A 20,600-nucleotide genomic window follows, 5' to 3' on the forward strand; every position below is an offset into this window, starting at 1 on the left:
ATTCAATCGCAAGGCAACAAGTCTACAACGTCTGGCTGTCATGTACTCGAAAGGATTGGGAAAGGGATGCGGCGAACGACTTTCGATCTGCACAACTCCTGCTGAAAGAGCAAGACGGCTATCGACTCATTGAAGGACTCCAAGGACCTGATGTTTTATTGGCGTTCATTACTCCTTGTTTCATCGACTGCGTCAAGTACAGTCGCACAAAGGTGACCGAAGTATTTGTCGACTCGACATTTGGTACGAATAAACACGGCTATGAGCTCTACTGTGTTCTTACAGAGTACGACCTTGTATCTCTGCCTCTATCGTACCTTCTCTTGGATACGCCTGGTGTCCAGGGAGATGGCAAGAGAGGATCATGGTTGACCGCGTGGTTTACTGCATTGTGAGATACAGGATTATGTGCGAATATTGTTCACACCGACAAGGGTTTTGCAGGTATCTAAATTTTAATTTAACATTGTTACTTCCCTGGTCTTTAATTGAATTGTTTTGGTAGAAGTGACAGCCGCTGTTTGAGGAGGCCATGGGAACCGCCCTTACTATGAGAAAGGCTCCGAAGTCGTACTTTTATATGCGACCTCAGAACCAACCCCATGTGGAGTGAATCAGTTTTAGAAGATGTTGGGTATTAGGTGCTTTGTTGTGTTGGTTGGTTGGCTGGGTTGCATTGTGTTGTGTTGCGATGGTGTTGCTATGTTGCGTGTTGTTGTGTTGTGGTTTGGTCGGCGGAGGGTAGAAGTACTAAGAGTTGCAAATGTATCGCGAAATATGGATGGATTAGATAAGGTTATCTCATTCATTATTTATTTGTTTTTGTCAGTTTGTTTGCGTTGATTTGTTTATGTTTTGTTCTGTCTGGAACAATATATGAGGCTCCACAATCTTACAATTATGCGTATTCACGCGCCTGACGCAGAGTTTAAACCAGTCTGCTTCCAGTATCGCGCGAACGTTTGAAAGCCAACGGTACGGAGGGTACGAGCAGGTACCAAAAATGTCAACATTTAAGGTCTTGTGTTCACACAACCCGGAAAGTCTCCTTACCGATTGTACCGAAATAAGGCGGTGTCCCAAGTGACTATCATAAAGTGATGGCCAACGCAGGCTTGGGTTGATTCGAGTGCAGCGAACAATATATTTTTTGCTGTTTACTCTTAATTATATAGTGCGAATCACGTCACTACCTTTACAGATAGCAACCGATTGAAAATAACTTGAATGCGATCTGGAAGAGTGCAACGGCTAAATCCCGCTAATTCCGTCCACCAGTTCCTTTTGCCTTGCAGAGCGAGTTCGTCTTACCAGAGAACTTTGTTATCGCAACCCTGTCAATTCGCAATTAGCCATATATAGTATGCAAGTATCATCGATTATTTGGCATACCGAAATTTCGATCGCACCCAAATGAATCGTCTACAACCAGGCATTTTATCTCTGCGCCGACCACAAAGGACAGTGCGATGGTATTCGGTTCCCGGAAACCAGCCTGCGAGCCCAACGTCCCGACTATCACTCATCCCGGGCACTATGTGCGACAACCGGCTATGGAAACGAATGCTACCCGCTTTTGCCCAGGCTAATATTCTCGTCGCCCAAGTGCCTCTTTGGGAGGCAGTTGACAGGTCTTCTATGCAACAAATGATTACCCAGTCGACCTGTAGTGAGGCTCTCCATAACCAAAATCTGCCTATAGACATTCTAGGTTTCTCAATGGGAGGATATCTCGCCCTCGACTACTATTTTCGCACACTAGAGAATGACGACAACAACAACAACCAGCAATCCAACGTCCGCTCTCTAATCATCGTATGTTCGTCAGCAAGAGGCCTGGGCCCAAAGGAGCGTGCCCGACGAACGCAAATGTTGGATCTGATATCCAAGCACGCGTATGCGGGCATTTCCCCGTCCCGAATCGCTAAATTTGTAAAGCCAGGATTGGTGGACAGCCCTCAAGTCGGTGGCCTGGTTGCGGCCATGGATAGGGCCTTGGGGAAACAAGTGCTGCTGACCCAGTTTTCGAGTACACTTGACCGAGACAACTTGATGGACCGACTAACAGAGGTTCGGATACCGGTGCTGATTGTGGGAGCGGAACTGGATCAGATGGTTGACGCCAAGGACCTATATATGATGCAGGAACGGATAAAGGGCAGCAAGTTGGTGATGTTTAAAGATGCCGGACATATGATTGCATTAGAAGCACCGGAGAGATTGGCATCTATAGTTTTGGAGTTTATTAGTGGACTTTAATTTTAATGATGATGATAAGGATGGTTACGTCTTTGTACGATAATAGGGTATTAAATCGCGGCCATAGAAGTTTACCAGAAAGAGTTTATTTTTTGGTCCTGTGCGACCGTTTAAGCCAACAAATGGCGGTGACTATGTGACATAGCGCTAAGTATCGCCGCTAACAGAGCTCTTGCGAATGACATTAAGGTTCTTGCAAGGAAGGTAAGGGACATTCTAAGGACGACGTACTTCAGTGGGGATTATGAGAGTTCTGTTATTTGATGGAGGCATGTACAGGGAAACAAGTGAGCTATTAGTCTTGTACAAGGAAAATGACTATGTACATCCACTTACACCGACTGAAATCTGCTAAGGCTTCTGGGGTTTAGTCCTGGGTTCAAACCATGCAAACCATTCATCAAGGGCAGTCTCACTCTTAACGGTTTGCTGGGAACCCCTGACGACACAGGACTCGGTTGATTCCGGCACATTTCTGTGAGTGGCAAGTTTGCGATCCCCAAGACTCACTGCCACACCATATTCTTGTGGAATATTGTGATCCGGACTACCTTGCAAATTTTCCGCATCTTGCTATTGAAAAACTTTTTTCAATGTGTCGTATGTGTCGTACAATTTTTTGGACCCTAACTATCGTGTAACTAACTAATTTCGGTATACTTCACGGGGCCCTAAGTATTGTTCAGTAATAGATGTATACTCTGAGTCCTAATTCCTAACCCTTGATTTTAAGGTTAAAAGTTTAAATTGATAAGGGTTAGGGTACATTTTTCCGCGGCCGTTGAGGCGATAACCATAATGTTTCCGATCGAGACCATGTCGGAAATATATAAACGAAAGCATCTAGATCATCGCGTGCGAATCGTGGTAATAAATCATGGACAAGAGGGATCAACGCAAATAAGTATGATAGACATTGAAAAAACGGCCTGCTGCGGCAAACCTCTTTCATTCGTGACTGTCGTGAAATCCACAGTAAATAAATCTCAGTCTTGACGGCGGAGCAGCTACCGAAACATTTGTTAGCGACGGAGTGCCAAACTTTAAAACCTTGCAAATAAAATTACGAATAAATATCGGCAGGCGTAGGTGTTAGCCGATACTTTATCGGCATATAGTCGACGATATCGGCTATCGGCAGAGTAGCGAAGTGAATTTGATTTAAGCAGTCCAGTTAAAATCATCAGATCTGGAGGAGCATATCAATTCCAAGGGGCATATGGCAGTTCACGACGCATACGATATCGCAGGCAGATCCCGCCGATATAGTATCGACAGGCTCAAAAATCCGCCGATAAAATTACGAATACACATCGGCAGATTTATATTTCGCCTATATAGTATTCGTAGCAAAAAGAGTCGCCGATATCGTATCGTCAACAGCCTTAATGGACACTAGCAGCTCCCGAGATAAAAGCGGGCAACTATTGCGTCATCAGTCACACACGGAAATAGCCTGCCCTGTTATCAACCAAACTGCTGGCCCAAAGCTGCTCACGCCAAGCCGAAGTTCGTTGTCTAATATGGTCATCGTGCGTGGCAGCGAAGGTCAGTTGCGATATGCAATGTTTGCGGGCATGATTTGCTACCGGCAGTTGCTTAGTGCTGGAATCGTTTATCTAAGTTTTACTTGACAAGGGGTAGAAAGTTCAGACCTTGATTTGGATGTCTTTGAGATAATTCTTGTCAATTTCCCTTCTAAGTCGAATAGGCGTATCGCAGAGGCCATCAGATGTATCCGAAGTTCTCTTTCGCGAACAAATTCCATATTTCCGAGTTCATCCAGAGCCGGCCCCGAAACCAGGAGACCGATTATGCTATTTGGCGGGCTTTAGCATCGGGTGGACCTGGTCGTACGGGTTGGTCATATATTGCGCTAGATAACGTATTATTACGACTTGGCGACGGCACATAGTCATATGACCAAAGCACCTTGGTGCGGACCGTCGAGCTTAACTAGTATCATTCAGGCAAGGATTCCCCGAGCATCGGCGTAGAGTTTGACAGTGGGCGCGATTTCAATCAATGCCTCGGAGTCACATTTCACGGACTCCAAAGCTTGCTGACCATTTATCACATTAGCCTTGTAGTTACCTTACGAAAGCGGGATTGGCGGCAACAGAAGAGTGTGACAACTGCTGGTGGATGACGCAATGGAGAGTGGCGAATTGCAAATAGGTTAGGTTATCAACCTTTGCCAGCAACTAGGGACACACGGGAAGATAAGGGCGGTGCGGTGGTTAATGTTCCAACGATGAAAAGCAGGGGCCACATATATTTTATTGTGGTATGCGCTTGCAGCTTTGGCCGTTGCCGGGGCCTCCGCCTTGACCGCCGTGGGCTGGGCAACGGTGTGCGATACCGGAGCGCCTGATAAGCTCACCCATCACTGGTGACAATACTGCATGGTCACGTCTAACAATCTAAACATTGCGCTGTGGCCACTGCCTAGTGACATAAACTGGCAGCCAAATGAAAAGATAAGATTGCTTCCAGTATGAGTGAATCACAAACTAGATAGAGAACACATTGTCGCTGATTATTCACCATAACGGATTGCGACTGGCAAACAAACGGCAAATGGCGCAGACGGGTATGCTCGCAGCTGGCGTCTTGAAACATGCTAGCGCATATCCAAGGCTGATTGGCGTCTGCATTGATATCCGGTAAACTTGGCAGTATATATATCGAGAAGCCGGCAACGCCACACATCTGGGGCCAGAGTTCTAATTACATTACGCTACTTTCAATTTCCAACACATCTCCTGTCGCAAATTCGTACTTTGTGGCAAGAACAGGTTCTGGTGCGTACGGTTGACTTGAAATCTTTGCGAGCTATGCATGCTAAAATTATACGGCTCTAGCGACATGGTAAACGATGACTACATCAACGATAAAAAGACTGAGATGGACATCACTACTCATCCTCTAGAGAAGCATGAGTCTAATGGAACGGACCAAATTGCACGACAGAAGATCGTAAACCGTTTCAAAGCCATGAACAAAACCGGAAATACTGGCGATGACGACCCATTGGCTGACAGAGCCTCAGAGTATCTCTACAAGAAGCTCTTGGAAACCAGTTTGGAAGATAGTATCGTAATTTTGTCACAGGTTCTCGTGGATCATCATGGTGATGTGAACTTTGATAATGATATTTACGACAAAATCCAGCTTATGGTTAGCGGCCCTGACGCGTATGGACAAGATATCGACACGTATGACCTTGACTGCCGACTCGAAGCTGTCGTCATTAAGTACCACTCGCCATACCCCGAAGTACGTGCCGTCACGGATCCTTTCGATACAGACATGCCCGTTGAGACCATTCGGGCATATATTCTTGGTGCTATTTGGGTGGCAGTTGGAAGTTTTATTAACGAGTTTTTCACCTTTCGTCAACCGGCACTCTCATTGGGTTCGACTGTTATCCAGCTCTTCCTCTACCCGTGCGGCAAGTTTACTGAGCTACTTCCTGACTGGGGATTCACATTTATGGGAACACGTTACAGCATTAATCCTGGTCCATGGTCAATCAAGGAGCAGATGTTGGCAACCATCATGGTTAATTGCGGCGCACAGGCTTCTAACTGGATGTCAATGACTGTCACTCTGCGTTCTAAGTTATTCTTTGGATACGAATGGGTGGATTTCGGGTTTGTCTGGCTTATGAACTTTGCCAGTTTATTTTTCGGCTATGGACTTGCCGGTGTGATGCGAAAACTTGTCATCTTCCCTGTCAATTCAGTATTTCCCAACGTGTTACCCACACTTGCACTCAGCCGAGCTTTGGTTGTCAAAGAGACGAAGACTTCAGTTAACGGGTGGACAATCAGTCGGCAAAAGTTTTTCTTCCTGACTTTTGGCATTTCTTTCTGCTACTTCTGGGTGCCCAACTTTTTGTTTAAGGCTCTCAGTACATTCAACTGGATGACATGGATAGCACCTAAGAACGTGACGTTGGCGATGGCTACCGGATCATTTCTTGGCTTTGGCGTTAATCCCCTTCCCACATTTGACTGGGCGGTGGTAAACTATTCCGCTCCGTTGGTCTACCCATTCGTTGCATTCATGAATAAGTTCATTGGTATTCTTTTATCCGGAATTATCATGGTCATCCTGTATTGGCGAAATTATAAATTCACAGGGTATCTGCCTATGAACGTGAACACAGTCTATGACAGATATGGAAAAATTTACAACGTTTCGAAGATTGTGGTCAACAACCAATTGGTCGAGGAGTTGTATCAGAACTACTCTCCACCATATATGTCGGCCGGTAATTTGGTTGGCAAAGGTGGTCTTTGGGCGATTTATACTTGCACTTTCGTGTACATTGTGATCAGTGAGTACAAGTTATTATGGGAAACATTGAAGAAGATGGCCGTGTCAATCCGACATCCTTTCCGAAATTCCTTGGAGGACTTTGACGACCCACACTCACGGATGATGGCTCGTTATCCGGAGGTTCCGGATTGGTGGTATATTACTGTCTTTTTGATCGGTGCTGGCACAGGATTAGCCGCCATCTTGGCATGGCCGACGACGGTGCCTGTGTGGACAGTCATTATGATCTTTTTTTTCAATATCGCTATGTATATGCCGACTCTGGTCGTGATGTCGCGAACTGGTTATTCAATGGGCTTTGGAGCGTTCTCTGTTATTCTTGCCGGTTTCATGGATCCTGGAAATGCCGTGACAAATATTGTTATTCGAATGTGGGGTTACAATATTGACGACCAGTCGGAGACGTTTATCGGTGACCAGAAGCTTGCACACTACGCCAAGATCCCTCAGCGAGCCACGTTTCGTGCCCAGTTGCTTGCGACTCTCATTGAATCCTGCTGTACTGCTGGTGCCGTCGAGGCTCTGTTCTCGTCTGTTGCAAACTTTTGCAGTCCAACTCAGGTCGATAAGTTTGTTTGCGCCTTCCCGAGAACTGTTTATTCCGATGCTATCATGTTTGGTGTCATCAATCCAACACGCGTTCTGAATACTATTTACCCAGGGCTTAAGAATGCGTTCTGGATAGGTGCCGTCATTGCGATCCCTTTCGGTTTCGCTCACCTGAAGTGGCCCCAGCGCATGAAAGGTATCAACCCCGCGCTTATGGGGTATGGCACCATTTTCTGGGGTGCGACCTACAACTTGACCTATTACATTCCGGGTGTCTACATGAGCTACTTCTTCATGTATTACATCCGACGACGGTACACCGGCTGGTGGACAAAGTACAACTATATTCTTACTTCTGGACTGTCGGCCGGCATCGCGTTTGCTGGCATTATTATCTTCGCGGGGCTGCAATACACGAAAGTCAATCTTTCGTGGTGGGGGAATAATGTTTATGCTGCCGGTGTAGACTATGCGCGTACGGCTGCCTTGCTGAAGATTCCAGCGGAAGGATTTGGTCTGAAACCCGGACAGTTCAGTTGATTGGTTGGCATCATAATTGCATGTTATGGTAATTAGTGATAGAGTGCAGTTGATGAACTTTGAATTGTACTGTTGTCCAATAAAAGCGTGATGTATTTAATATTTTCTTCAATACGGCTTCATTTACTGAATGCGAGCTGAAGCTCCTGGAAAACTGATCTCTTTTCTCTAGCACCTCCCATATTGGCGAACGCTGCCTAACGGAAGTGCCACCGTAGGAAACATACACTTCTTTCATTGCTCGGATACATTCTGGGTCATGGATCTCTCCATGTAAGGTAGGTGACAAAGCTCGCATAACACATTTATCCTGGTAATCTTCATGTGTATCAATGGAGATGCTAAAGTTGACAAACTTTTAATGGATATGGGAGAGCATAAGGAGCCCCTTTCGCCATGAAGTGTCATGCTGTACATCTCCATTTGCAATCCACCGAGAATCTCCATTGCGATGAACCGTATTACACCGGAGAGTAGAATTATAGTGGCGAGATGATAGCTCGGCCAATTATTCAAATCAACAAGCCTATCAGGGTTGACGATTCCAGTCATCACGCACTTCCTCTCTCACGCGGGCCCGCTGTCGAATCGTTTCATCTCTGCCAATGATCGTTAGTCCACCTGTTATGCAAAACTTATGCTCAACATGTATTTTGCCTGTTTCAACTACTACACTGAAACCCTGAACCTGAGCCCAGGAACTGCCCCTGAGTGTATCGTACCTGTCAGCCGACATGATGGGCCCTTTGCCGCACGCGACCACCGAACTGTCGGAGAACTACCCTGAACCCACTTAAGTCATTCTAGTTTCGGTCTGGAGCGCTCATTAATTCCGTATTCAGATCGTAGTACCGTGCGGCGTTGAATGTGTGTGTGTTGGTGCACAGCCACAGAAAAGGAGCAAGCTCGGATCGACACGACTTACCATCATTTCCCGTACTCTGCGCTTGTGTCCTCAGGTAAGTCTTTTTGGAAATAATTTACCGTGACGTGCACTGTCAGGTAGTAATTTATTTTCAGTACTTAGGCGTCATTATCCACAGTCATGTTAGATATTATCCCAACTACCCATTTCATATGGCGAACACTCGAAGACGATTGCGGTTCTACTGCTCGCCTGTCGTCATCCCGTCCGAGAAGGCCATAGGGAACGGACGGTCGTGACCGTTAGACTAGTCCGTGATCACGCGACCTACTTCTCCGGGAGGGCTGTTCCTATATCGGCATTCCTATCGTTCGCCGATTGCCGATCGACGATTGGTGCGCCGATCTATATCGGCAGAAAGGGCTACAATATCGACAAATATTACGTAACTGTTTTTCGTGATCGATCATTACCCAAGAATGCGTCAAAACAATTGTATTTGCCATACGCTAATCAGACAACTCAATTATCGTGCATGGCTCCCCTAAGCATCGCCATTCTCATTGTGTCTCCCTTCATGGAGTGCTTCCGAACACGAAACAAGTCTCTTCCCGCACTAAACAGTCTTTCCACTGGAACCTCGGAGGCTGGGATTGCCAAGTATTCCTGCCGAAGCGGCCATCTATGGGAAGTAATCTTTATAAGCGCGCCATTTGCAAAGCCGGTTTGGATCTTTCGTGTCATTAATATTTACCACAGGACTATCGTAGTACACGTCAATATCAGAGATAGCGCTACTAGTCTGGCCTCGTGGCGGCAGCCTTTGTAGCCCTAGAATCGACATCACTATGCTTGATTCTGTCTGCGTCAGAGTCTAGTCCAGAGTCGATCGCCAACCCGGGCCGCACAGCAGCCAACGAGTATTTTTATGGAGATTCTGGCGTATAGTCTGTAAAATCAGACTACCAGAATTGTTATCCTCTCTTAATTCCTCCAAGATCAGATTGCCCTTCACCCGAGGATCCAGGACGAGAGCAGTATAGTACACAACAGATTCATCCATGAGACTATTATTGCAATTTTAAATTTTTCGTATTATTATTAACTACCTACGGGGCTCTCCTGGGCCCTTTATATTCTCAATCTCGGTAATCCGTATATCCGTATAATTATCTAATATCCGTATATCCGACATTGGGCTATTATCCCACAACTATAGTACTTGTTATACTTCTTTATTCCTTCCTATACCGCGAGTCCAATGTCTCGGTCAAAACCTAGAAAGTCATTTTAAAATTTGGACGAATCACGGAGAAAATCGTGAAGCTCATAGTATATGGGGATTGCCAGGCTGATCTGTGGCTTTCTTTTCGGAATAAACAAAGCCAGTTCGTTGAATTAAATGGTCGCTTGCTGTTCTCCAACCGCACGTTGCATCGATTGAAGAAATGCAGCCAACATGTGGGGAAATTCGTAATCAGACATGTTCCTCAACTATCCTAAGTCGGTACCTTCCGTCTCTGACGTATTTGTTTATGTGGCTCAACAGACTCGTGGACCACAGGGTTAATATAATAGTCCTGAGAGTACTTTATGGATCTGCGTGAGCCGTAGCCAATTTTGTGTCGTAAATGCTAGTAGTTCAGTTTGTAGCTCTGAGAACTTGTTTATCTGTGCCATCGTCGAGCACGCGGAAAGTGGAATTCCAGCCGGTATCGACGTCATATTCGATATATTTGTCCGAGAGGTGGTTGACCTCAGACCTCATTTCCCTTCTGCTTTCGTCGCAGTTGTCCGATCAATCCAAAGAGTTAATATTCGGAGTCTTGCTGAGGCTGTCTGAGCTCCAATAGGTTTTCCATCTCAGAGGTTATCGCAAGCAGCGCTTGGTTCCTCGACATTGCCAGACTTCAATACAGGGAGCACATCTTCGACCATTAGACTCAAGATATGCGCCAAGCAATGGATATAGCTATCCAGGCAAAGATAAAGAGAACCGAATCATTACTGTCCTCCTGTCAAGCTACTTTTCCTTCCTGCCTGCCCCATCGGATCAGGGAATGTTCTGTTCATCCGTAGTAGTCATAAATGCTCTAAATCTTTCGAAATACTCTATCATGAGTTTACTCGCTGAAACAAACCTGCCAGGGAATACATCAACTAGAGTAGGATTAGGGGTGATGATTAAGCACTTTGCCCCAACTTGAGGCAGTTAGCGCCGTAGAAGCAACAGGTGTTGAGGACAGCCGGTCACTTTTGCGTACGATAATTCGCACCGCAGCTGGTAAACTCGCGGCCACTTCTGTTTGCCACACATTTGACAAATTTGCAGTCCGAAAGCCTTATATATCAGTACATGTAAGAGCTGTTGGTACCAAAGTCATTCAGCTGACACTCCCATGAAGACGCGTTGACATTCCGGGGCGTGATTAAAGTTGCCCTAATCTCCATTTTAGCGAAAATTTTGTCGTGAACCTCCGATTGTAAGCTTTTTGTTATCGTGCAATTTAAACTTCTCAATTGCCACCAATTCGAACGATGTCGAGATCAACCTCAAGCCGCCGAGTCATCATGGTATGATGATTATCCAACGTATGGAAGGGAGCCTCCTACTTGCAGCAGTTTCTCCGTACCCAGTAACGAATTGCCATTGCACAGGGCAGCATTCATTATGGGGCGCCTTGTCAATGTCTACACAATTGCACTGTTTGCATCACTCGGCGGCTTAATGTTTGGGTTCGACATCTCGTCAGTCTCGGGCATTATTGTTACCGAACAATACATAAATTACTACCACAATCCGTTGGGAACGCGACAGGGCGGTATCACAAGCGCGATGCCTGGAGGCTCCGTCGTCGGCGCGCTGTTGGCCGGGATTCTTGGTGACTGGTGAGTACCAGGAACGGTGGTTACTCTGTAAATTTTTGAAATACTGACACTGATAGGCTATCACGCAAGGTTGCCATTCAGATTGGCGCCTTTGTTTGGTGTATTGGTGCTGCGGTACAGTCTGCATCGAACGGCGTCGGTATGTTAGTCGTTGGACGCTTTATTTCCGGGGCTTGTGTCGGCCTGACAGCAGCCCTTATACCCATCTACCAATCGGAAATTGCCCCACGTAAGTTTCGCGGACGAATCGTCTCATTCCAACAGTTTGCCATTACTTGGGGCATCTTGATACAGTACTCAATCCAGTACGGTTGTTCGTTTCTACAATCTGAGGTCGCTTTCCGCCTGCCGTGGGCGTTACAGGCGATTCCTGGAATCATTTTGTTTCTTGGCTTGTTCTGGTTGCCCTATTCGCCGAGATGGCTCGCTAGCAAGGATCGCTGGGACGAGGCGTTGGCAGTAATCGCATTCCTTCGTACAGGGGAGAACGACATCAACGACCCTCTTGTTCTCGCAGAGTACCGAGAGATCGAGGATCAGATTCGGATGGAGTACGATTGTGAATCCAACTCATTTCAAGAGCTGTTGTCGAAAAAAATGCGCATGAGGGTTTTCCTTTCATCGGCGTTACACATATGCAGTCAACTGACTGGCGCGAATCTTTTGGATTATTATATCTTGTATATCTACGAATCCATAAGGGTTGATAACTTTAAGCTCGCGGCATTTGTTCAATATGGGATTAAAGTGTTCATGACGGTTCCCGCCATTTTGTGGTCCGATAAGTGGGGTCGTCGGCCAATTCTGGTCATCGGTGCGTTCTTGATGGCCATCTGCTTTTTCGTGGTTGCTGGCCTGTATCACGAGTATGGTGAAGTCAATCTAGTCTCAAATCAACCATACGCCTGGGTAATCATGGGCCGACCTAAAGCGACACGCGCGATTCAAGCCTTCTTGTACCTCGCCATGGGCGCCTTCAACGTGTCCTGGGGCTCGGTGGTCTGGATGTATAGCGCTGAAATCGTCCCCCTCCGTATCCGCGCAAAAACCGTTTCACTTGGGTTGATGTTTCGATGGGCAATTAATGGTGCAGTCGGCTTCGCCATTCCTCCGTTATTCCGCGTCATTTCGTGGAAAATCTTTATTATTTTTGGTCTTTTGAATGTGGGGTCATCAGCTCTAGTTTTTTTTTCTGCACCCGAGACGAAGCAGCGCACTTTAGAGGAAATTGGCGAGATATTTGAGCACGGGCGGCCAGTGTGGACGTCGTTCTTTCAAGATCCAAATAGGCTCGATGTGATGGCGCGTGATATTCAAATGGAGAAATAAGATTTCAAAACGTTCATGCAGCACAATATTATCACAGTATTGTCACCGGCGACGTTAGTAGCCACAATGTACGCGATACTCAAGGATGCGTGCCGACTGCCGCCGACTGGCGGTATCCCCGAGTGGCGGATCCATTCGGGGTTCACGAACCTGAGGATGAAGCTAGACACATGGCCACACTTGCACATTGGCCCTAGCGCTATAATTCACATTCCACCCTTTATTTTTAAGCACAGCGTTATTATGCCATGGTCGGTCGAATAATCAGGGCACTGATTCGAAAAAGGGTACTGGAATGTTCAACCACGGCTGGCAACGAACATGTTTCCTCAACAAGACATTCCCGAGTACTATCGCAAAGGCATGTGGGTCTCGTGCGGATTCCGCCTTGGAGTCACGTTGTGGCTGCGATTTTGCGGTTTCACTTGCGGTTTTTGAATCACAGGTTAGACAAGAATTTGAAAGAGTTTCGGAAAGTGGGCCTGAACGGGGAATCCAATCCATCATACATCTTGTAATACGACAGGGCTTAGTGTGTGCACAATGATTTGTGTGCAGCACGGAATATGGGTATGAAAGTGACGTTGTTCCTAGACGATAGATAGAATGTTTTTGATCTAAGAAGTGGACGATAAATGTATGAGACAGCATGCAGAATAGAATTACTATAACTAGATAGAGTTAGTGAAGAATATTATGCGTGATTCCAAGACTCGGGCAAGCTTTGAGCGTTTGGTCGGCCATCTGGGCTTTAGGCTGCACAATTTTTGAGATGCGCGCGGGACGTCAACTGTTTGAATCATTTCTTGGTGGCCCACATGAAGTACTGCTTCAGATCGTACAAATTCTCGGCAAACTGCCAGAGCCATGGTGGAGTTCCTGGGACAAGCGCCATGTCTTCTTCGATGAAGGATGGAAAACCCAAATATTAATATAGACTTGTCCGCAGATCATCCGCTTATTCAACAGATCCGAGACATAGGGGCAGCAGACAATGAGGCTGTCGCCGATGTAGTTGGAGTTGAGACGAACGTCTTGCCGGGCAATGCTCGAGCCGAGCCGGAGACGGAGTGTATCTTTGAGCCGATGGGGATGAGACTCGCGGAGACAGAGGTGAAAGTTTTCGGAGAACTCTTGCAAAGAGTGATTAGGTACAACCCGGAGGAGCGTCTAGAAACCAAAGGTGTCCTAAAACATTCATGGTTTACCATTTTTGAAGACTCGTCCACGATTGGTAGGTCTTGCATCGACTGCAATGTCTGGCCGGTTAAAGACAAAGCGCAGATATTCACGTAAGGAATGGGATTTGAGACTGAATGTGGGATCTCGGTTTGGCCAATTCGCTGTCTAGTCATCCATCAGAGCGCTCGTGATAACTGCTGTTTTCCAACAGGGATCACAATATCGTCTTTTATTTTAGGTTGGTCGCCTTCTCAGAATTAATAATCTAGATTGTGGTCTTAGACAATGGCTAGGTTAGATGTACGGCTCATTTGCGATATATTTGCGCTCATTGCACACATCGCCGCACACGCGAACCCCTTGGCCGCTGTTATTGCCCAGCATCAGTTAGAATCTGCCCACTGGATATCGATTCCTAAATATGAAGAGAGGTTCAATCGCGGAACTGTGGAGGCGACTATTGGCAATCGGGTAGGTGCCTGCTATCTTCGGAGAAAACTAGAATCGCTGCCCTTAGGGATGTGATAGGTTATCTACCGTCGACGACATGATGATGACATCAACAACCCATCTGACAAAGATCTTCAATTTATGAGTCATTGTTCAATATGTACGTAATCGTTGCCCATGATTTTAGCGTCGACATGTATACTTATTGATGGGCTTAGCATACACAATATTACCCAGTATAACTTCAATCTCTGATTGACGATGAAATAGTCCAATAATATATCTTCTAAAGGCTCCACTACTCGTCCTCTGAACAGTTTGAACCTTTGAACCGACTATAAGCTTTGGAGAGTCCCAGGCAAGGAATAGCCAATCGGGAAGAAAGCCCTACCTCCATCCGCGTGGCTGCTGCTGGTCCGCTGAGTATCTCCCCCACCATATCAGTTCCAGGTGGAAAGTCCGTCTCAAAACTTGGTTCTCCAGCGCCTCTTATATTCGCCAACACTGCTTGACGAAAGCGCCACCTTAGCAGCTCATCTCTTATACAGATCGTCATTTGGATCTCGACAAACGGGGTCAAGTATCTTCCCGTCTAGCCTCTCATTATCTTCATCGAAACAGGTTATCTTATAGCCATCGTCTGGGTTGATCGAAGGGTCAGACATATAATAGGGAGAGAGGATCCCTTGCTATGAACTCGGTTGCAACAAGATCTGAGGAGCAAGTTCACATACATGTTTGTGACAATCCAGCAAGCAAAATTCGAGACAAGCTATCTTCCCTGTGGCGAGACAATTATAGGACCCTACAATCTGTGCACTTGACAACGGCAGAGGGCTTCATTAATATGGCACGTGATATAAATGACTATCTAGGGAGCGCACAGACGCCAACGATTACTCTTGGGCATGTGTTACCACATTCACTAGATCTGCGGAGGAGCTTTTTGTCATACATAAGAATGGAGTGTTCCATGACGGAGGAAATGGACTTACTATTGATTGTTCATATTTTAGGGCCAAACATGTGGAATAATAGTCCAATGTGGGATATACGGACATACGACACAGATTACAGGCTTGTTGAAAATGCAGCGTCAGGCGGACAAGATCAAAAAAATTTGGGACGTCGCAGCGTAAATCCCGGAAGTTTAACAGAGATGGCGATAAATCAGGTACAGAAGTGCGCCGAGGTGTCACTGTACCAGACTGCCATTTTAAATGATGAAATTGCACGACTGCAGGAGGCTGTGCAGCAGAAAGAAAAAAAGGGAAATCACATGGTCATTTATTAATTCTAGCACAATAATAACCAGGGTAGAGGGTCGGCAGCGCACATTAGGCCAGAAAGAAAGTGTTGAGGAAAGGGGCGAAGACAGGATTGTCTTGAATACATCAGTTAAGGACAAGCCACGCAAGCTCTGAAATACAATTAATTATAGCTCCGATGTATGCTACGTTGCTCAAAATAAATTATATTTGGATTCCGCAGGGTACACCTTCCGAATGGCGCTTCTCAACGAGTACTAGCGGCTGGACGTCTAATAGCCATGGTTATGAGTGGTTACGGAAAGTATTGTAAGATCGAAAGTCAGAATGCTGAGCTATCGATCTTACGGAAGGAGCTTCAAGAGCTTAGAGAGTTGCTTCAGTCCAGTAAGAAACGAACAAATGGCAAGGGAATTAAATTACAGGGCCAATTTGTGTTTAGTACGGAGGAAGTGCTCCTGAAGCCTAAGGCAAAGCGACCGGTCCACGTAAGACCGCAATTGAAGAAGTAGATGAAGTAGATGAAGAGGAAGAAGTAGAGAATGTTTCGAGCGAGTCAGAGTCGGATTTGGTTAATTGTGTGCCGCGTTAGACAAAACAAAAATTAGAAGTTTGTATTTAGTGACCGGGATCACCATATGACCGGTATCCCCATACCCTAAGTTAGATGGCGGGTCGGAGCGATCCGCTCGATGGCATGATCCACTCGCTTGGCGATCACGTTAGCTGAACCGCCTCATCGCGAAACAGGATTCTAGGGTTTTGCCGGACCAACCTTGTAAAAAGCTTTCTGTAAATATTGCGCTGAGTCAACTAGCTAGTACAGCGGCAACTCCTTGACTTCTGGTGTAGTTAGTTGCCTGAGTCATCCAGTTAGGTTAGCTTCAAAGACGCATTTTTAGACCACGAGACTCCTACTGTACGTCACTCGCTAGGAAGTTATGGGAATAGTATATACTGCGTACTCCACATTGGTCATTTGATTCGCAGCGTTAGGCTTTTGTGCCGTCTCCGTTGCCGGTGACCAAGGTGTCGCTAGTTTATATTCGTCGTTTCGAGGCACAGCCAACTCAGACTCGAACCTCGAACCGGGAACCGAAGAGGACTTGGTGCTCGGTTCACGTTTTCAACTTGGACACGACAATGCTAATACACAACCAGATGGCGGTCACGCGATTGCGAAGCGAGCGGTTTTTCAGTCCGGCGTGGCCGTGTTGGATTAGGGGTTCACGAACCGAACCCTTTCCCCGCAAATTTTGCGTCAGAGTTTTTGTTGTTTTTTTTGCAAAAAAACACCACGTGCAATTTCGGACGCTCCGCATCGTACGATGTGCGAAATCTATTCAGTGAGGTTTTGACCTGGGAATCTTACAAGAGGCCATACATAGCTAATGCAGAGAAGATAACAAACACATCTAACTAGCTTAAAAGCCTTGATTGAGTCGGAAACCCCACCGGGAAGCAGCCGGTCGGGTGTTCACATCCGTCGGAAGTCGTCTATCGGAAACGTGTTTTTCGGGGGGCTCGGTACCCTGGTTAGGTTTAGGTTTAGGTTTAGGTTTAAGTGGACTCTGTCTGTCTGCGACGGTACTAGCGCTAACAAGGGTAGCCAGCGCAGTTAGTCGCAGCGGCTACTACAATTATTATGCGAAATTCACCATCTGACTGCTGCCCGACATTTTGTAAAAATGAGTTCAGGATATGAAACCTGCATATCAACGATAGAGTATAATAAACATAACTTTCTTTTTAGGCATCTAACTAACTTATACACCGTCAAGGCTCTCGATCGATACGAAATTGTTAAGCCTGTCTCGTTCGATTTCTTTTGCCAGCGCATCGAGGCGGGCTGAGTAATGTACACCGGTGAATGACCGCCACACCGGTTCTCCGTGCTCGAATATCTCATCCATTTCTTCTAGAGTGCGTTGCTTCGTTTCGGGTGCCTTTAACCAAATATGAATAAAAGCAGCTATGCCAAACGACCCAAAAATGAAAAATACACGCCAGCGGATCGTGCGCAAGAGTGCTGGCATGGCCACCGCGAGCACGAGGTTCGTGGCCCAGTTGGTTGCGACCGCAATCCCGACACCCTTTGTTCGAATGCGCAACGGCATGATTTCGGGACAGTAAATCCACTTGACAGCGCCAAAGGACATAGCGAATGAGACTGCTGCCAAGTACGAGCTTGCCTGGATGCAACGGCTTGCGGCAGGGTGGTCTACAACTAGCCATGTGAATGGCTGGTTCTCAACACGATTTGGCTCGCCGAATCGCGCGAAAAGGCCACCGATTAGGTACATCCAGAATGCCAAACTAAGTGCGCCGACGAGAAGGGACGTCCGGCGACCCCATCGATCGTTCCACAAATAGGTCGGAATGCTCCCGCCAAGAAACATAATGTACAGAATGGACGCCGCCAAGAGCGGGTTCGAAATAGTGGCGGAGTCGAATATGTATACGATAAAGAACAGAAGTGAGTTGAATCCGCACAGCTGCGACCAAGCCATGACAGCCATGCCCAGAAACAAACGCTTGCGCATTTTCTTACTGAACAGTTCGCGGTAGCTACTCAACTCCTCACGTTCAATCCGCATCTGCTCTTCAATCTCCTTGTATTCAGCCAGGACCAGTGGATCGTTGATATCGCTAGTCGAAGTGCGCAAAAATGCGAGTACACGGAGCATATCGTCCCACCTGCCTTTGGTCGCTAGCCATCTGGGCGACAGTGGCAGCCAAAAAAGGCCGATAAACAACAATACAGCCGGCACTGTCTGCAGGGCCCAGGGTAGTCTAAACGCGGCCGTCGAATTAAGGAATGAACATCCATACTGTATGAAGTACTGAATCATCATGCCCAAGGCAATGGCGCAGTGTTGGAGTGAGACTATTCGACCGCGGATCTTGTGAGGGGCGATCTCGGACTGGTAGATGGGTACGAGGGCAGATGTCATGCCAATGCAGAGACCAGAAACCATACGTCCGATAACGAGCATTGTGACGCTGGTTGACGAGGCTTGCAGGCTGTAGATAGTTAGCCGATGACATGATGAGTATGCAGTCCAACATTCACCTTGCGCCGATGCACCACAGGACAGTACCCAGCTGAATAGTGACCTTTCTTGATAGCCTGAAAAAAGTAAAAGATCAGAGCATATTCGCCACAACGCAGTAACCGCCACAACAACATAGATGACGACGACCACCTACCAGTCACCTAAAGCCGAGGACGACAATGCGCCTATAACCGAGCCTGCGGCCATAGCACCTGTAATTCCACCCTGGCGAACTCCAAGAGGATTGTCGTAGTAGGACTGATACCGTTGTGTGCCCACAACCCCGGCCGTTGAGGAGATATCAAATCCTATGAGCATGCCGCCGAGCGCAATGAAAGCGGAGATAGAGTATACGTTAAGCAGACGGACCATTGTGGCCGAGCAACAGATAGCATATTGAAGACTGACAATTACAGATGGTAGTCAGAAGCGACCATATGGTCAAATAACTTGTCTTTTGAATAGTTCCGTCCCCGCAAACTTTGTTGTTTGACGTTGTGTGGGTCTGGGAGAATCTGTCGATGCAGGATTTCGCCAAGCTCCACGGATCAGACCCCGCACCCACACGTGACTCGGATGGCGATTGAATTCAACTCCAAAAAAAACCCTTGACCTGAAACCGTTGGTCTTAAGTAATCTGTGGATTCATCATCTCTCGAAAGCCCGTTTATTGCTTACTTTTAAAGCCCCTATGAACCGGCTTTTAGAACTTCCCGATCAGCGCCCACCCATGCGATGTGAAAGGCTCCTAAATCGAACTTTATATGCGACCTCAGAATCAGTCTTGTGACGATTTTTCTGGCATACTTCCGCAATCGATTCTGACTACGTCATTTTTGGTAACTATATAATTTATTTTGTTTTATTTGTGTATTGTATGTCACATGTCGTTTCCGTTTAGTTCGGAAACAGAATTTTGTTGCATAAATCTCACATATGTCTCTAGCTATACGACATAATTAAGTACCATTGCATTCGTATATCCTGTTAGACGAGTAAATTGACTTTGTGATGCAGCTTTTAATAGAATTACACAACGTGAATAATGCACATCTCCGAAAGAAATATTAACGTCTTCTTCAGGCATGTAGTCCTCTGTCTCATTATTTTCACTGATGTCCGTCGTGAACGGTGCGACTTGTAGGTCTGCATTTCGACTCCAAGGAAGCTCCCGTAATTTTCGCGTGTACGCTTCTATAATTCGCCATGGCAAGCTTCCTGATCTTCTCCACCGGGATTGTATCCAGAATGACTGGAACTGTCTCTTCACACTGGATTACGAATAGTTACAATCCAGTCTTGCGCGCCGCTTCGCCTAATCCCACACGCGCTCGATAAAATTGCATTCGCAATGAAACTTGGGGTATATCGCGAAGTAATGAGGCGTTCTGTGCGAGACCTATTCCCTCTTCGATGGCCAGGGTTGCTGGGTACAATGTGTTGGTTGCGCAGCACGACGGATTATGAGATGCTCTCGAAAGTTCAATTCTACTAGCTTGGGGTTGCACCTGCATTAAGTCTGTCTTTCTGTAATCCTCGCTCCTGTATACCCCTGTGAAGCTCACGTCTCAAAACCATCAGCGTGATCATCGGGATGAATCACTATTGTGTTGCCATCCGTCTTTTTTTGCTGAGTCAAGTTAGTGAGTTTGGAAGATAGTCATTCAAGTCGATCAATTATTGAGCATCATCTGCAACAGCGTGACGATCGCTTGTTTGTTCGAAACGGAACAATGCCAGACTGTCAGGATGAAGTTTCGAATGGAGTGATCTAGCTGTTCCATTTTGAGGATTCGTCCGACCTTGCCAGGTCCACCAATCATCTGTACGCTGTCGCCATTGAGGGAACCGTGGCATGCGCAGTAA

General features: G+C 46.6%; 8 protein-coding genes across 8 annotated transcripts; 6 read left to right on the forward strand and 2 right to left on the reverse strand.

Annotated features, from left to right (window-relative positions):
- V1513DRAFT_285872 (uncharacterized protein) lies at positions 1 to 511 on the forward strand (the record flags this gene model as incomplete). The annotated part of the gene is made up of 1 exon (XM_066894591.1): positions 1 to 511. A coding segment is annotated over one exon (395 nt), but the record flags the coding sequence as incomplete, so codon positions are not given.
- A 663-nt stretch (positions 512 to 1,174) lies between these two features.
- On the forward strand, positions 1,175 to 2,267 carry V1513DRAFT_453894 (Alpha/Beta hydrolase protein). Its single transcript, XM_066899311.1, has 2 exons — positions 1,175 to 1,334; positions 1,393 to 2,267. The coding sequence occupies exon 2, from the start codon at positions 1,414 to 1,416 to the stop codon at positions 2,257 to 2,259; it is 846 nt and encodes a 281-aa protein (XP_066750708.1). The 5' UTR covers positions 1,175 to 1,334; positions 1,393 to 1,413; the 3' UTR covers positions 2,260 to 2,267.
- A 2,860-nt stretch (positions 2,268 to 5,127) lies between these two features.
- V1513DRAFT_434195 (OPT oligopeptide transporter protein-domain-containing protein) lies at positions 5,128 to 7,695 on the forward strand (the record flags this gene model as incomplete). Its single annotated transcript, XM_066896461.1, has 1 exon — positions 5,128 to 7,695. One exon carries the CDS (start codon positions 5,128 to 5,130, stop codon positions 7,693 to 7,695), a length of 2,568 nt encoding a protein of 855 aa, XP_066750709.1.
- Positions 7,696 to 10,822: 3,127 nt separating this feature from the next.
- V1513DRAFT_285888 (general substrate transporter) lies at positions 10,823 to 12,910 on the forward strand. The gene is made up of 2 exons (XM_066894592.1): positions 10,823 to 11,449; positions 11,506 to 12,910. The coding sequence occupies exons 1-2, from the start codon at positions 11,232 to 11,234 to the stop codon at positions 12,776 to 12,778; spliced, it is 1,491 nt and encodes a 496-aa protein (XP_066750710.1). The 5' UTR covers positions 10,823 to 11,231; the 3' UTR covers positions 12,779 to 12,910.
- A 780-nt stretch (positions 12,911 to 13,690) lies between these two features.
- On the forward strand, positions 13,691 to 14,074 carry V1513DRAFT_428049 (uncharacterized protein; the record flags this gene model as incomplete). The annotated part of the gene is made up of 1 exon (XM_066896258.1): positions 13,691 to 14,074. One exon carries the CDS (start codon positions 13,691 to 13,693, stop codon positions 14,072 to 14,074), a length of 384 nt encoding a protein of 127 aa, XP_066750711.1.
- A 504-nt stretch (positions 14,075 to 14,578) lies between these two features.
- On the reverse strand, positions 14,579 to 14,992 carry V1513DRAFT_453908 (uncharacterized protein). Its single transcript, XM_066899312.1, has one exon. It carries the CDS (start codon positions 14,964 to 14,966, stop codon positions 14,709 to 14,711), a length of 258 nt encoding a protein of 85 aa, XP_066750712.1. The 5' UTR covers positions 14,967 to 14,992; the 3' UTR covers positions 14,579 to 14,708.
- Positions 14,626 to 15,832, forward strand: V1513DRAFT_285974 (uncharacterized protein). The gene has a single exon (XM_066894593.1). The coding sequence runs from the start codon at positions 15,102 to 15,104 to the stop codon at positions 15,702 to 15,704; it is 603 nt and encodes a 200-aa protein (XP_066750713.1). The 5' UTR covers positions 14,626 to 15,101; the 3' UTR covers positions 15,705 to 15,832.
- A 1,612-nt stretch (positions 15,833 to 17,444) lies between these two features.
- On the reverse strand, positions 17,445 to 19,106 carry V1513DRAFT_428051 (general substrate transporter; the record flags this gene model as incomplete). Its single annotated transcript, XM_066896259.1, has 3 exons — positions 17,445 to 18,702; positions 18,752 to 18,808; positions 18,889 to 19,106. 3 exons carry the CDS (start codon positions 19,104 to 19,106, stop codon positions 17,445 to 17,447), a joined length of 1,533 nt encoding a protein of 510 aa, XP_066750714.1.
- Between the last annotated feature and the right edge of the window lie 1,494 nt (positions 19,107 to 20,600).

Source organism: Lipomyces chichibuensis (assembly GCF_038497645.1).
Source record: "Lipomyces chichibuensis strain CBS 12929 unplaced genomic scaffold V1513scaffold_65, whole genome shotgun sequence".
Lineage (NCBI taxonomy): Eukaryota > Fungi > Ascomycota > Lipomycetes > Lipomycetales > Lipomycetaceae > Lipomyces > Lipomyces chichibuensis.

What these genes read in the sequence shown, in the direction of transcription:
- V1513DRAFT_285888 (XM_066894592.1), top strand. Translation starts at nt 11,232, where the DNA reads ATGGGGCGCCTTGTCAATGTCTACACAATTGCACTGTTTGCATCACTC. An exon ending in GCCGGGATTCTTGGTGACTG is followed by an intron (nt 11,450 to 11,505) that starts GTGAGTACCAGG and finishes TGACACTGATAG; the next exon opens with GCTATCACGCAAGGTTGCCA.
- V1513DRAFT_453894 (XM_066899311.1), top strand. Translation starts at nt 1,414, where the DNA reads ATGAATCGTCTACAACCAGGCATTTTATCTCTGCGCCGACCACAAAGG.
- V1513DRAFT_453908 (XM_066899312.1), bottom strand. Translation starts at nt 14,966, where the DNA reads ATGACGATCTGTATAAGAGATGAGCTGCTAAGGTGGCGCTTTCGTCAA.
- V1513DRAFT_285974 (XM_066894593.1), top strand. Translation starts at nt 15,102, where the DNA reads ATGAACTCGGTTGCAACAAGATCTGAGGAGCAAGTTCACATACATGTT.